The sequence below is a fragment of the Rhineura floridana genome, chromosome 3 (genome assembly GCF_030035675.1).
Source record: "Rhineura floridana isolate rRhiFlo1 chromosome 3, rRhiFlo1.hap2, whole genome shotgun sequence".
In the NCBI taxonomy this organism is placed as follows: domain Eukaryota; kingdom Metazoa; phylum Chordata; class Lepidosauria; order Squamata; family Rhineuridae; genus Rhineura; species Rhineura floridana.
In genome coordinates, this window is record NC_084482.1 from 17796652 (window position 1) to 17810901 (window position 14250).

At 42.7% G+C, this 14250-nt stretch overlaps 1 protein-coding gene across 2 annotated transcripts in view; it reads left to right on the plus strand.

The window, feature by feature from the left end:
- Nucleotides 1-14250, plus strand: part of PIP4K2C (phosphatidylinositol-5-phosphate 4-kinase type 2 gamma) — a 39348-nt gene that overhangs the window by 18668 nt on the left and 6430 nt on the right. For both annotated transcript variants that reach the window (XM_061614664.1, XM_061614665.1), the window contains 2 exons: nucleotides 8491-8529; nucleotides 9642-9755. In XM_061614664.1, the coding sequence (XP_061470648.1) occupies nucleotides 8491-8529; nucleotides 9642-9755 (153 nt within the window). The remainder of the gene's footprint in view (nucleotides 1-8490; nucleotides 8530-9641; nucleotides 9756-14250) is intronic.

Consider the following 14250-nt stretch of genomic DNA (forward strand, 5'->3'; position numbering starts at 1 on the left):
AAATTTAGATAATAAACTCCTTGGAGCAAAGGACTGTCTTTTGCTTATGTTGGTCTCCAAAGTACCATGTGCACTGATGGCCCTTTCTGTTAAAAAAAATAGCTGTCTCCAAGGCCAGGAGCCCATCGTTTTCCCCTTAGGTTATGTGTCGCTTCTAAGTTCAGAGATGCCTCTTTGGGTCTATGCTGGGCAGAAAGTTCCCTTTTGGTCTTCTTCCAGCCAGTAAGCCAATTAAAATGTATTTGGCTGAGTTGTATATCCAAAGAAGGGCATCCTCTTCTGATTTGAAGATGGCACGCAACTCCTCCTTCCTTGGCATTCTGGAGGCTGCTGAACAGTCACTGCACTCTCTTGCCAAAGCCCTCCTTGAGTACTTGCCCTGCAGAAACATTGCCGAGCAGTTAAACTGAGTTGAAGGTTGTGGTAGAGACCTTCTCTGATAGGCCTGTGCTTTATTCTCTCTTAGGCAACATGTAGCTTCCACTGCTGATTAAATGTCCCCTCCCTCTTTCGATATTGCCATGAAGTGGTCCCCCCTCTTTCCTCAGGGAATTAATTCAGTACATGACCTGTATCCAATGCAAGGTCAGTACTACTGTATGTGTATGTCCCAGAAAACTAAGCTAGGAAAATGAGACAGATCATGCCCGCTCCGCTCTGCCTTCAGCCTGGTCATACATCATTAAATCTGACCCAGAGCAAATTTTCCTGCAGCAAGGTTATATAGATCTTTTATAATGGAGTTAACTAGGATCATAGCTGATGGGCGAATTATAAAGGGATGCAGTTAGTGTTACTTCGATATGTTAATTGACCTGACTGATGGTGATATTCATATTACTTACTCTGAAGTTATTACCGTTAAATATAAAAACTCGTTCAAGCCATCTGGGAGGGGGACGGCAGGGAAAGAAAGAACATGCTATGCGGTTGAGTTGAATACAAGAGTTTTGGGCTGCTTTGCACTGACTGCTTGTTTCTTATCCTTGAGCACTTTTCCTGTCACATTTTTTTAAATTACATCTGCAGTCATGAGGACTAGAGTCTCTCTCCTTTTTATTAAGTAGAACTTGGGTTCCTCTGACAAAAACCCTGCAAGGCTTTCCAGATGTTGTCAATCCCTGTTTGAGATATGGGCATCAAAGTGATCCTATGGAAATGTGTGAAGAAATTTTCACTTCTGTTATGATAACCTTTTCAAGAGAGGTGCACAGGCATCTTCCTGTGATGCTTTAGAGATAGGATGTCTTCTATGGGGGCAAGAGGCTGCATTTCAAGGCTATACTGTTACTCAGCACCTCTTGAGGGTCAGGAAAGAGCTAAGTGCTGCCATTTCCCCTCCCCTGCATGGTTTTCTGTTTAACCCCCCCCCCAAGCAATTGGTCAGCAATCTGTGGCCATTGAACATGCTCAGTCCTCATTGTGTCGTTTTGGGGTTGTTGTTTTCTCCTTAGATGTGTTTTCTAAAAATCTGTTTGGTCCTTCTGCAAGCCTTGGGATTCCCCTAGGCCTCCTGCTGAGACCTCCATCTTGTGTGTGGGTGGTGCCATTCTGGCTACATCAGCAATGGCACTCGCATCCTTAATGTGAGCTGATGGGCTTTCTTTTTCCTTCACTTCTCCCCCCCCCATTTTTCTTTTTCTCATTTGTAATAACAACAATAATAATGCAATGGCACTCTCAGCCTGAACACTGGAAATAGAAGTAATGATAACAAGGTAGGCTAAGCTGGTGAATGACAGCACAGAAAAAGTGGGACGGTATGATCCAAGAAAGGCTCTGCAAGTGGGATTGAACAAAGACATTGATGACAGAGAAGGAAGGGGAGGCTTTGGGGAGCATCTTGGCAGAAGGCTGGAGTGAGAGAACAGAAGAAGCAAGGGGGCCAAGAGCAGATGGGCTTGGGGGCCTCTGAGCTGGTGTTGACAGGCTCCCTCCACACTTAGGCATTGCTGCATCAAGAATGTTTTGTGTTTTCTTACAATGCGTGAAGGCACAGAACTGATGTAAGCCAATAAAACTGTGGTATAATTCTTGCATTTTAAAAATGCTGAGAAAGGTTTCCATCCTGACATCTAAAGTCTTAACAAACAGACAAGTGCCTACTGGGTACTGGGTAACCAGCCAGATGGGCGACTAATAAATCGAATAAATAAATAATAAATAATACTGACCAAGCAAAGCTTTTTGAACTTAATGGGTGAGACCTGGGTTCATATTTTGGCTACGTCAAGAATGCTGTGGCTAGCCTTAGCAACTCACGCTTTTTCAGCCTCCTGTCCCCCTCCTGTGAAGTGGGAGGGAATATAATTGCTTGCCTTAGATGGTTGAAATGAATAAAGTCTGTAATTAATTTGCACAGTAAAAAGGGTTATGCAGAGTGCCATCACCGATGTTTACATTGCAGCATTTTGATTTCAGATTGTGCCCTCAGCCTGTCTGGATGGAGGAGAAGCAGACATTTCTTGCCTCTGGACCAGTGCCTTTCTGGTCTGCAGATGGTGTAAATTAGAATATTGGCCTTACCCTGCCCGTTGTAATGGCCCCTAGGAACAGAATTATGGCTGGAATCCCTGTTAGGCTTGCTGATAGAAACAATTTTGACAAAATTGTTATCTTTTATCTGATCATGACAACACAACTTCATAATGTATAAAAAGACTGTTTTTACTGTTACTACAACTACTGTTATTGTTGTTGTTATTATTAAAAAAGGAATTTATATCCGGTCCTTCCTCCCAAAGGAGCCCAGGGCACCAAACATATCAATGAAACAATTTAACATCAACAACAAGAAAATCATTCTGAAAACAATTAAAAATATTAATCCAGTGATCTCTGGGTTGCCAGGAACAGTCCCCTTCAACCATCAAATGCCTGGGTAAACAGGAATGTTTTCAGATTCCTCCTAAAAGTTAATAGTGACAGAGACAGATGCACCTCACTGGGGAAGGCATTCCACAAATGGGGAGCCACCACTGAAAAGGCCTTGTCTTGGGTCATCGCCAGCTGGGTAACCCCTGGTGGCAGCATCACCAGCAAGGCCTCACCTGCTGATTGTAGGGTCCAGGATGGTTGATACTGGGCAAGGCACTCTTTGAGATAACTGGATCCCTATTTGGATTTCTACCCCCTTATGGAGCAAAGTTGAGGCAATACAATCGTGGCCCATCCCCTTAACTCAGAAACAAGTTAGGGCATTTTTAGGTGTGGCTGGTTTTTACCGTAAATTTGTAAAAGATTTTGGGGAAATCGCAACCCCCTTGCATGAGCTAACAAGGAAACCTAAAAATGCCCTAACTTGTTTCTTAGTTAAGGGGATGGGCCACGATTGTATTGCCTCAACTTTGCTCCATAATTAATACTGTGTTGCAATGAAACCATTCCTGTTTTGTACTTGACTTATTATTAATCAGAACTCCAACTCCCTCTTTCTCCACACTCCCAACATCCACCCAGATTCAAGCCTTTTGACATTCATACCACACCACACACTCAGCAAACTTTTTCCTTGTTAGCTCATGCAAGGGGGTTGCGATTTCCCCAAAATCTTTTACAAATTTACGGAAAATGGCCACATCATCTATATAGGCCACTGCAAAATCTGACATGCCTCGCAACACAGTATTAATTAGTCTCTGAAAAGAACTTGGTGAGTTCCTTAGTCCCATGGGTAAAATCACAAACTCATATAACCCATCTGGTGTACTGAAGGCAGTTTTGGCTCTGGATTGCTCGTCTAATTCCATCTGCCAAAATCCTTTACACAGATCTATGGTAGAGATAATGGTTGCTGCTCCCAATAGCTCTAACATTGCGCCCACCCTAGGCATAGGATACGCATCTGGGACAGTAATTTTATTGATTAAACGATAATCAATACAAAACCTTGTGGTTCCATCTTTTTTCGGAACCAGTACAATACTTGAGGCCCAGGGACTGATGGATTCCCTGATCACTCCTAGTTCCAACATGTCTTCAACCTCCTTTCTAATTTCATTCAAAACTTTCCCATTCACACGGTACGGAACAGATCTGATTGGGGCATGATTTCCAGTATCAATTGAATGTCTGGCTATACTGGTTCGGCCAGGTTTATTGCTGAAGAGATCCCCATAATTTTTTTAAACTCTTAGAATCTCTTTCTTGACTTCTTCCTTCACCTCCTCCGACCATTCCAATTGATCTACCCCTCCTTTTGCTTTGCTTTCCTGTACCAAATCTGGAAGTTCAGGCCCACTTCCCTCAGGGAATAAGGTAACTTGCAACACCTTTGCATCCCTGGTGTGATAAGGTTTCAACATATTTACATGAACCTCTTTATGTTTTTTTAATTGGTCTGTGGTTATCACATACGTCACTGTGTCAAGCTTTTCCCTTATGGTATATGGTCCCTCCCAGTTGGCCTGTAATTTATCATGTTTCCTGGGTATGAATGCCATAACCATATCTCCCACATCATACACACGTTCTCTGTCTGTTCTATCATACCAGTAACTTTGCTTCTGCTGAGCTTGACTTAAATTCTTTTGCACAACTTCCATCATTGATGCTAATTTGTTGCAGAAGTCTAATACAAAATCGACTACAGATGTTTTGTACTCTCCCAGGGTCCCTTCCCATGAATTTTTTAACAGTTCCAAAGGTCCCCTCACTTTTCTAGCAAACATCAGTTCAAAGGGTGAGAAGCCTGTTGACTCCTGAGGGACTTCTCTGTATGCAAATAAGAAGCACCCCAAACGTTCATCCCAGTCTTGTGGGTGATCTTGAACATAACTTCTTATCATGCCCTTCAGAACCCCATTGAATCTTTCAGTTAACCCATTAGTTGCTGGATGGTAAGTAGTTGTCTTTAAATATTTTAGACCACAACACTTCCACATACATTGCATCACTTCTCCCATGAATACACTGCCTTGATCCGTCAACACTTCATGAGGGAAACCCAGTCTCATAAAGATTTTTAATAAAGCCTCTGCCACTACAGGGGCTTCCACGGATCTTAGTGCTTCAGCGTCTGGGTATCTGGTGGCAAAATCCACCACCACCAATAGATATTTCTTGCCATGCCTTGTGGGTTTGGAAAAAGGGCCCACCAAATCTATTCCCACTCTATAAAAGGGTTGTCCTATTATAGGAAGGGGCTTCAATGGTGCTTTTGTCTTTACTCCACTTTTCCCCACCTTTTGGCATATGTCACAAGATAAACAATATCGTTTTACGTCTTTAGAAATATTTGGCCAATAATAGTGTGCAGCCAATCTTTTCTTGGTCTTCTTTATTCCAAGATGCCCTGCACATGGGACATCATGGGCTACCTCTAGCAATCTGGCTCTGTATTTGCTAGGTACCATCAATTGTTTCACTGGTTCACATTCATTCTCTCTCTCAGCAGGCATCCACAGTCTATATAAAATCCCATTCTCACACACAGTTTGATTCCTCAGATTGTCAGTAAAGGGAATCTTTTGTGTAAGGGCTTGGTCCTTCATTTGCTTCAAACCTGCATCCTTATCCAGCTCTTCCCTGAACTGCTCTGCCTCTTCACTAGAGACCATTCAATAGTTTGTCTCTTTTAGCAGGCCTGCCAGGGGCTGCTATGGCGACCTTAGGCTCGATAACAGGTTCCACCCTGTTTTCTTCGGCCTCTGTTAACATGGTTTCTGTTGCTTTGCCAAGTTGTTGTCTGGTCACCACATATATTTTTCCTTGTGCCCCCATAACATCTCTTCCCAGTATCACTGGTTCTTGTTGTTGGGCATTAATACCTACTTTACACATTTCCTCCTTTCCTCTCCACTTTAATTTTATCAGGGCCATGGGTATGCTTTCTGGTTCACCCCTCACTCCTTGGATTGTCACAGTTTCCTGAGGTAATATTTCGTCAGATTTTATCAAATCTGGCCTCAGTAACGTCTGAGCAGCACCAGTATCAAGCAATGCCCAATAATTTGCCCCTTGCACACTCACTTCTTCCCTCAGACTCGAATCAAAGTTTTTTACCTCTGTCCAGTTTATCTGGCAGAACTGAACCTTCTTCGTTTCTAACTCCCTTGGTTCTGTTTTCACTGCCCTTCCCTGAGCAGGATTACCAATGGGGTTGGCAACCTCACATTGAAAACGTAGGTGCCCCGGTGTACCACATTTATAACATAATTTCTCCTCCATTTTAGGGTACACAGATCCGCTCTGGGGTGTCCTGTGGCCTTCAGACTTTATTGGAGGACTCACTCGCTGTGGTACCACATCCTTTCTGCCACCATTATATGGTCTGGGTTTAAACTCTCTTGATGTTTTCCCCACCCAGCCAGTTCTATTGGAGGCAAAGCGATCTGCCAACTCTGCAGCCTTTTGAACAGATGTAGGGGAACGGTCTTTGACAAGGAGCCTTATTTCTGGTGGTAACTGATGGTATAATTGATGCAGTATCATGAGGCTTTTCACCTCTTCCACTGACTGAGCTTTGGCACTTCCCATCCACTTTCCAAATATGTCCATCAATTTTGCTCCCAGTTCAACAAAAGTCCTGCCTGCTTGGATCTGACAGTTTCGAAATAACTTCCTAAAGTAGTCAGGTCCCAGTCTGAATCTTTTGTACACTGCCTCTTTAAACTCGGCATATGTGACGGGCCTGTCTGAGGGGAAATATTGGTATACCTCTGCCAATTCCCCTTTGATCAGATTTGATAAATATTGCATATATTTATCCTCCGGTAGCCCCCACATCTGAGCTGCCTTTTCGAAGGTGTTGAGGTAAATCTGTGGGTTTTGTCCAGGTTCAAACACCGCAAAATCTTTTGGTGTAACCTTTATTTTGGTTTCATTTCTGTCCTTTCTTGTTTCATCAAAATGAAACTTCTCTCTTTCAAATTTTAACTTTTCCACCTGTATCTCAGCATCCAATGCTCATTGCTTCTCCCTCTCCTCAAACCCCATTCTCATCCTTTCAGTATCCATTCTCATTCTCTCAATTTCCATCTCCCGCTGTTTTTCCTTCTCTGCACCTTCCATCCTCAATCTCTCAGTTTCCAACTTTAACTTCTCTCTCAAATACTCTATATAAGCGGGATTGCTTGAGTACCCTTCTGGGTTCTCTTCTCTGACAGGTTGTTTTTGTTGAACAGATGCGAATGCTATCAATGCTACTCATCTACCCCTTTACCCTCGTGAGGTAAATTGAATGTTATGCACTTCTCCACCAGCTCCTCTCTTTTCATCTTTATATATTCAGCCATGTTTTTAGGAGTTCACTCGCACTTTGCCACACACTCTTTGCCAGTCACTCTCACAAGTAATCTTTATTTGTTATTTCTTTTAGCCACACCACTTTTAGGGACTCTAGGGTTCGAATCCCACCGCTACCACCACATGTGACGTCCTTCCCTTGTTCTCCCTGTCAGGTTCCCACCTGCTTGTGGCTACTGCCTTTCACTAGGCACCACCAGGGATACCACCAGTCCGGACCGTCCTTTATATGGTTTCTCACTCCGCTCTAGCACAGATCTCACTAGATCCCCCTGCTAGGCAGCACCACCAGTCACGCCCTATAACCAATACTCCCAGAGACTTTGCCTGAGTCTCTCTCTAGCTGGTTACTTTTGTGACTGCGTGCTTATGCTGTTCCCAACCCCCTTGTATCTTTATAGATAACGCATACAACTCTGGGTTGCTCTGGATACTTGAATTGTTATTATTCCTCCCTTCACCGCTGCCACCGTTAGATACTGTTTCTGTTCAACCTTGGTAATTACCTTGCCCTCCCTTCTGGTATGTATATCCCCCAGCCAAGGATCAGGCCTTTGGTAAACCAAATAAGTATTTATTAAATATCAGAAATAACAAGATTAGTTTTAGAATGTTTCGCAAGCGTATGGTTTCATCTAGTCCTGTTTTGTACTTGACTTATTATTAATCAGAACTCCAACTCCCTCTTTCTCCACACTCCCAACATCCACCACCAAACACCTTCTTCTCCACCCTACTAACATCCACCCAGATTCAACTGTCATTCTTCCATTTATACTCCCAGCCATTCAAACGCTCAGCCAATCATCCAGCATTCTACTGCTCATGTACTCCCCCCTCCTCTTTCACTCCACTTACCATATGTTTTCTATATAAACAGCACTTACCATATTTACACTATAAGCAGGAACATCACAGGCAACAATACAGAAATATTAAAATCAGGGTTTTTAAAAATTTATATAATATGAAGAATGGAATGTTGCAGCATAGGAAATCAGAGACGTATATTTAGCTGAATGGTACTTTTATAGGGACCACTTTCAAGTTGAGATATTTGTCAGCTTATGGGCTTATGCACCCCTTTCCCCTCTGCTCCAATCATGATAATATTTGGTTTCCAACAAATTTTACTGATGGTTTACGTGAACAGATTGGTTTGATGCTTGCCGTGAAAGTGACATCTGTTTGAGTTTATGAACTTAGAACCATGCTTCCTAATGTTTGTATTTCTGCTTCTTTTAGGGCTCCCTGGTATCCCGTGAAGCTAGTGATAAAGAGAAGGTAATTGGAGATTATGGCTGCCTAGGGAAAGGTGGTGTTTTCTCCTCTGGTTTGATGTGATATGGAGTGATTTTTGGCTTGATGGCTTAAACCCTAAGATATCCATGGTCTAAGAGTAGGGTTTTTTTTCTTTAAGAAAAGGCAAAGACATCTATGCCTTTATACTGCACTTCTGGTATTTGTGGCAACAGAATAAACCAGATGTTGGCTCAGCAATAGGCCTGGGAAGAGGCAGAGATGATGGAGGCTTCAAATATGAACAGAGTGTCATTCTAGTTTTGCAGAATTACATTGATGCTAAACTATAGGGGTGTCAAAAATGGAGACCCAGAGGGGAGAGGCCACAGTTCAGTCATGGAGCATATGCTGTGCTTGCAGAAGGTCCTAAGTTCAATTCCTGATATCGCTAGTTTAAATATGCCATATGAATGTTCTCCTTTTAACCACTTACATTTAGTAATGATTTTATGAACGCTTTATGCTGATTTTATTGCTATATGTTGCACACCACCTTGGCATATTTTTATGAAAGCGTGGATGATCAACATGTACGTCAGTCAGTAAATCAGGTTCCAGTAGCTGGTGATGGAAAAAGACCCTGGAGAGCTGTTGCCGGTCAGAGAAAACAGTGCTGGGCTTGATGAAGCAATGGTCTGATGTGGCCTAGGGCAGCTTCCTGTGGGAGCAAGTAAGGGGTAGGCACTTCACACCATAGTCAGGCCGTCTGGGTGATGTGTTTCTGTTGGGAGCCCAGGAAAAGAATGTGGTTGTGGGCAGAGAGTTCGGCTTTCTGAGAATCCTTTTGCCTTTACTGCTCTTGAAAGGGATCTTATTGCAGACTGGGAGTTAGTTTCTTTTCATTAACTTATTTAAAATACTTAGATCATACACCATACCTATGCTCTGCAAGTGGCTTGTGAGAGTATAAAAACCAAATTAAAAATAGATACAGGAACCATCCACGTGAGATCCAGGTTGGGGTTTGGGACTTTCTCACCACTCCTTATTTGCTTGCCTCTGGCCCTGCCATCCGAGTGTGGATTCAGCAAGCCTTTGACTTGGCTCTCACATGCCTCCTTTTCATACAAGATATGTTTTCCGTTCTTTTCTAGGGCAAGGAGCTGCCAACCCTGAAGGACATTGACTTTCTAAACATGAACCAGAAAGTGTACGTCAGCGAAGAGGCCAAGAGAGACTTCATGGAGAAATTAAAGCGAGATGTGGAGGTACTGTGGTTCTGCGGGCCTAAGCCGGATACGGCACAGCAAGACAGTAGCAGTAGGGAATGAGCAGTGGACACAAAAAAGGATTTATTGACAGAACAAAGGCTTTTGCAGGAGCTACACAGCCTTGCAAAGTGCAACAGGTGCTGTTTGCAGCCGTCACCAATCATGTATGACATCCAGTGTAGGGCAGGTGGGTGTGTAAAACAACCTCACAGACCAAATGGGGATGGCTGATGGGCCTGATTTAGGCACGCAGGCTGGAGGTTCCCCACCGCCCACTCCCGCCCCAATCACCCCTGAACTGTTGTCAGATTTTGACCACTTGAAATGGGATCTGCTTTTCAGAGGTTGTGGGGGCTGGCTCCAGAAGATGGCAGGACTAGGCATTTTGTCAAGATTTTACCCCACAAGACCAGCAACGAGCCCACTGCCCCAGTAGTGTTACCCTTCTCACTTTGTACAGAGCACCCCAGATAGGTTTTGTGTATAGCTTTTCCCACAGGCCCTCAAAATGCAGGTGTAAACCCTATCTGCTGAGCCCACAAGGCATTGTTTCCAAAGGTGATGATTGATAGGTGCCACTCTTGTCTCGGGGGGATTCAGAGCACCAAGTTCTCAAGAATTTTGAGAAGACTTTGCCCACCAGCATCTGAATCTTCCAACTATTTGGAGGTGACATGATGGAGGTTTCTTTAAAGAAACTCCCATAATGACTGTATTACTATTAGGATGTGTTCAGGAGTACAGCATAAATATACAAATACGACTTTCAACAGTAGAAAAAAGGTACATGGATGGCTCACTTGAAGCCTGAAGCTTAAATCAGAATTAAATTTGGTGGCAAGTAAGTTTGTTTGCAGGGCAAGTTTGGGGAGGGGGATGGGTCAGGGAAGCTGGACTCACTCCATGGGAGAAAACCCCATACCAAACCTAGTTTAGGTAGTCCATATGCACCTGTATTTTGCTTTTTTCCCCAGCTTCCGGTCAAGGCTGCAATCCTGGCTGCCAAACCTTTTTCCCCTACATAGGTTTGAAGGGTTTAAATTTTTATTTAAAAAAACTGAGATTCAAACACCTGGCTGAGCCCAGAGACTCATATTTTGTGGATTGTAGATCTTCCTCACCCACCCCAACCCATTTTTTGCTGTAATGAGAGGAGGTTAGCTTTGAAGGCTAAAAAAGAAATGCTCCTAGCCACTATCTCTTTAGCTATTGTATTTCCTTGGGGACTGAGTCTGCAGAATTGAAAATGCTTCTGCAGTGCAAGATTTCACCCTATTAGCCTTAATGATTGTTAATAGCATGTGAGGGTGGGGGAGGGGGGTGGCTGCAGGTGCTTTAAAGTCTAACATGGCACATGGTCCTTTTCCTTTCATCAGCTGAGCCTCTTCCTAACATTTTGTTCGTTCGTTCGTGTGCAAATCTCAACATTGTTGCTGACCCAAATCAGCAAAATGATAGAAAACAGTGTTTCCTGATTTCCAGAACGTGACACTTTTTTGAGGGCAGCAATTGGAATCTCCTGGGGGCACCCCCTAGGAATACTGAATTTTTCCTTGGCTCGTATATGATCTTCTACTAGTTTTGTCTCTGCAGAAGCATCTGCTTGGCCTGCATTCCCATGAACAAAGGGGGTGGGGGACAGCCTTGGATTATTCTATAAGTATTATTGGTTAGAAGAAGGAATACCTTACTTCTGTACTCTTTTGGGTTCTCAAATACATAGCAATTGCCACAAGGCAGCACAAGGTTGCTTATCCCAGAATTCTCTGCTTCCCTGAGAAGAGGCTGTGTGAGCCTCCCGTTCAAATCTTACCTCAGCTGTAAGCATACCAGGTGATATGTTGGCCTCAGCTTCCCATATAAAATATAATAGTATTAATAATAACTTCCTTTTATCTTATTAATTTTTGTTTTACTTGCATCCTGCCATTTGTCCAAGGAGCTCAAACTAGTGCACACAGTTCTCCTGTTTTCTCTCCCCCCCCCCTGTACTCCTGCCCCTTTATCCTCCTGTGAGGTTAGTTAAGCTGAGAGATGGTGTCAGCCAGTGCACTTCATGGCTGAGTGAGGATTTGAACCCTGATCTCCCTGGTCCTAGTCCAACACTACACAACACTGCTTCTCAACCTTGCTTTTGTGTTGTTATAAAGATTGCTGACATAGGCTAAACCTTATGGGTTGTATGCAACTAACTTTTATGTAGTGGAAGCCCACAGAAATTAATGGATCTAAGTTAGTCATGGTCACTAATTACAATGGGTCTACCCTGCGTAAAAATTCTACAACCCTTTGTATGCTTGAAACGTGCAGCATAAATACTAAATATATTTATGATGTTGGTTAATAAATAACTTTCTTTCAAAGATGTAGTGAAGGGAAGAGGAAATACTGAGCCATCTTCTATTAATATTCACACGCGCAAAGATTCAAGGAGCATTATTTTACTTCATTTCATTTTCCTCCAAGGGTAGCATATAATGCTTTCCCTCTCTATTTTATCCTCACAATAGTCTTGTGAGGTAGGTTAGGCTGAGATGATAGTGACTGGCTCAAGGTCAGCCAGTGAGCTTTGTGGCTGAGGAAAGATTTGAACTTTGAACACTCTAGCCCCTGTACAACAAGAGCTGCTGTAGCATTCTGGTTAAGGGTGTGAACTAGTAGTCAAGAAGTCTGTGGATCAAAATCTCAGCTGTGGACTTAGCGGCATGTCTGAGCCCCATACCTGAGATCTGTGGATAGTGCTGACCAACTTATGGTGCTGTAAGGATTGCTGAGATAACTTACATGAAGTGTTCTGAACATTCTCAAGCACTATAGAAATGTTGTTGTTGCTTATTTAGTACAAGTAAATACGCTAGGGAAGAGTCCCTTCTCCTTCCATGCTTTAACTTCTCTCATAGTGAGAATGTATCTTAAGCATTTGCAAAACTGAAGCACATGTTTATGCAAGCATGTGTATCCTGAAGCAAAGATAGCCAGGTATATAAGCCCCATTTGTTTGGGCTTGGGATGGTTTGTGGCTGCCTCTTTGCTCTTGATGTTGATTGTGTCATCTTTGCGTGACTTTTACAACTACTGTTGTACAAGTACCCAGTTTTGGATGCTATAGAGGTTGAGTTGGATTTGCCAGATTTTGCAGCATGATGAAGAAAATACTGATTACTAATGGTGCTTCAGTCAAGCAGTGGCAGAACAAGGAGCGAGGTCTGGGAGTTAAAAGCTGGATGCATTCCAGTTAGAAAGGAGGTACATAGCTTTGAACAGCCAAGGCAATTAATCATGGGAACAGGCTGCCAAGAGAGGGGTCGTTCTCTTCCCTCCCCGCTCCACCCCCCAAACACATGCCACGTTGGGATTAAAATTGCTCTCCCTTGTAAAGATGGGAATACTACCTTTATTATTCCTGATGCATCCAGAGTAAATAATGCCCTCTGGTTTTGCCCTCACAATCAGTAGCTGGATTTCCACGCAGTAGATAATGTAATCCTTAGTTAGCCCTAGGAATGCCTCCCTTGGCTGGGGGCGGGGGAGAAAGAGAGAGAGAATCCTTTTATTGTGTGTAAATTGGTTAGTCAGTCCACATGAAATCTGTACACTGCTTGGTGAGGGGCCTCAAAACTAGACATCTCTGGCTCTTGTTAATTTGTATTTTGGAGGTTATCTCTTAAAAAAAGGGGGGGTGTTTAGCCTAATACATTTCAAAGTAATAAGAAAATTCAGGTCAAGGAGGATAACTGTGTTCCTTTTTTAAAATGCTCTTCTATACATTGTGTTGAATGAGAGACTGAAATTCTGGATTGTACCACCTTGGACAGGTGACATATTTTTGAAGGTGCCTTTTTTTAAAATGAAAAATTATCCTCCAACATAGTAAATGCGCTCATCAGAGGGAAAGCTGTGCTAAAGCCTTTGAGAGAGAGAGAGACTGAGACAGACTGAGACTTTTCAGTGGTGGCCTCTCTGTTGGTGGAATGGCCTGTCCAGAGACACTTGCCTGGTACATTCTTTCACATCTCTTAGATGCCAGGCAAAGACTTCTATACTCCCTCAGACCTTTAAAAATAATTTTATTTATTTTAAAATATTTCTATCCTGCCCTTTTACCCTATAATAGGGCACTCAGGGCGGCTTACAAAAATAAAATCAAACACGTACATAATAAAATTGTAAACAGTAAAATCACAAAACATTAAAATAAATTAAAATACATAAAATACAATTAAAATACATAAAATACAATATATATATATACACACACAAATATACACACATATATAGGGAGTGGTACTAAAGGGAATACAAAGGTAAAATTTAACATAGAAGGCATAAAATCAGTGTCAGGCTCTACTTTCAATTTATTTTAATATCTTTGATCTCCGCATTATGCTAGATCAAGCACGGTTGGGTTTTTAAATTACTTATTTATTTATTTAATTTGTATCCCGCCCTTCCTCCCAGTAGGAGCCCAGGGCGGCAAAAAAGGCACTAAAAA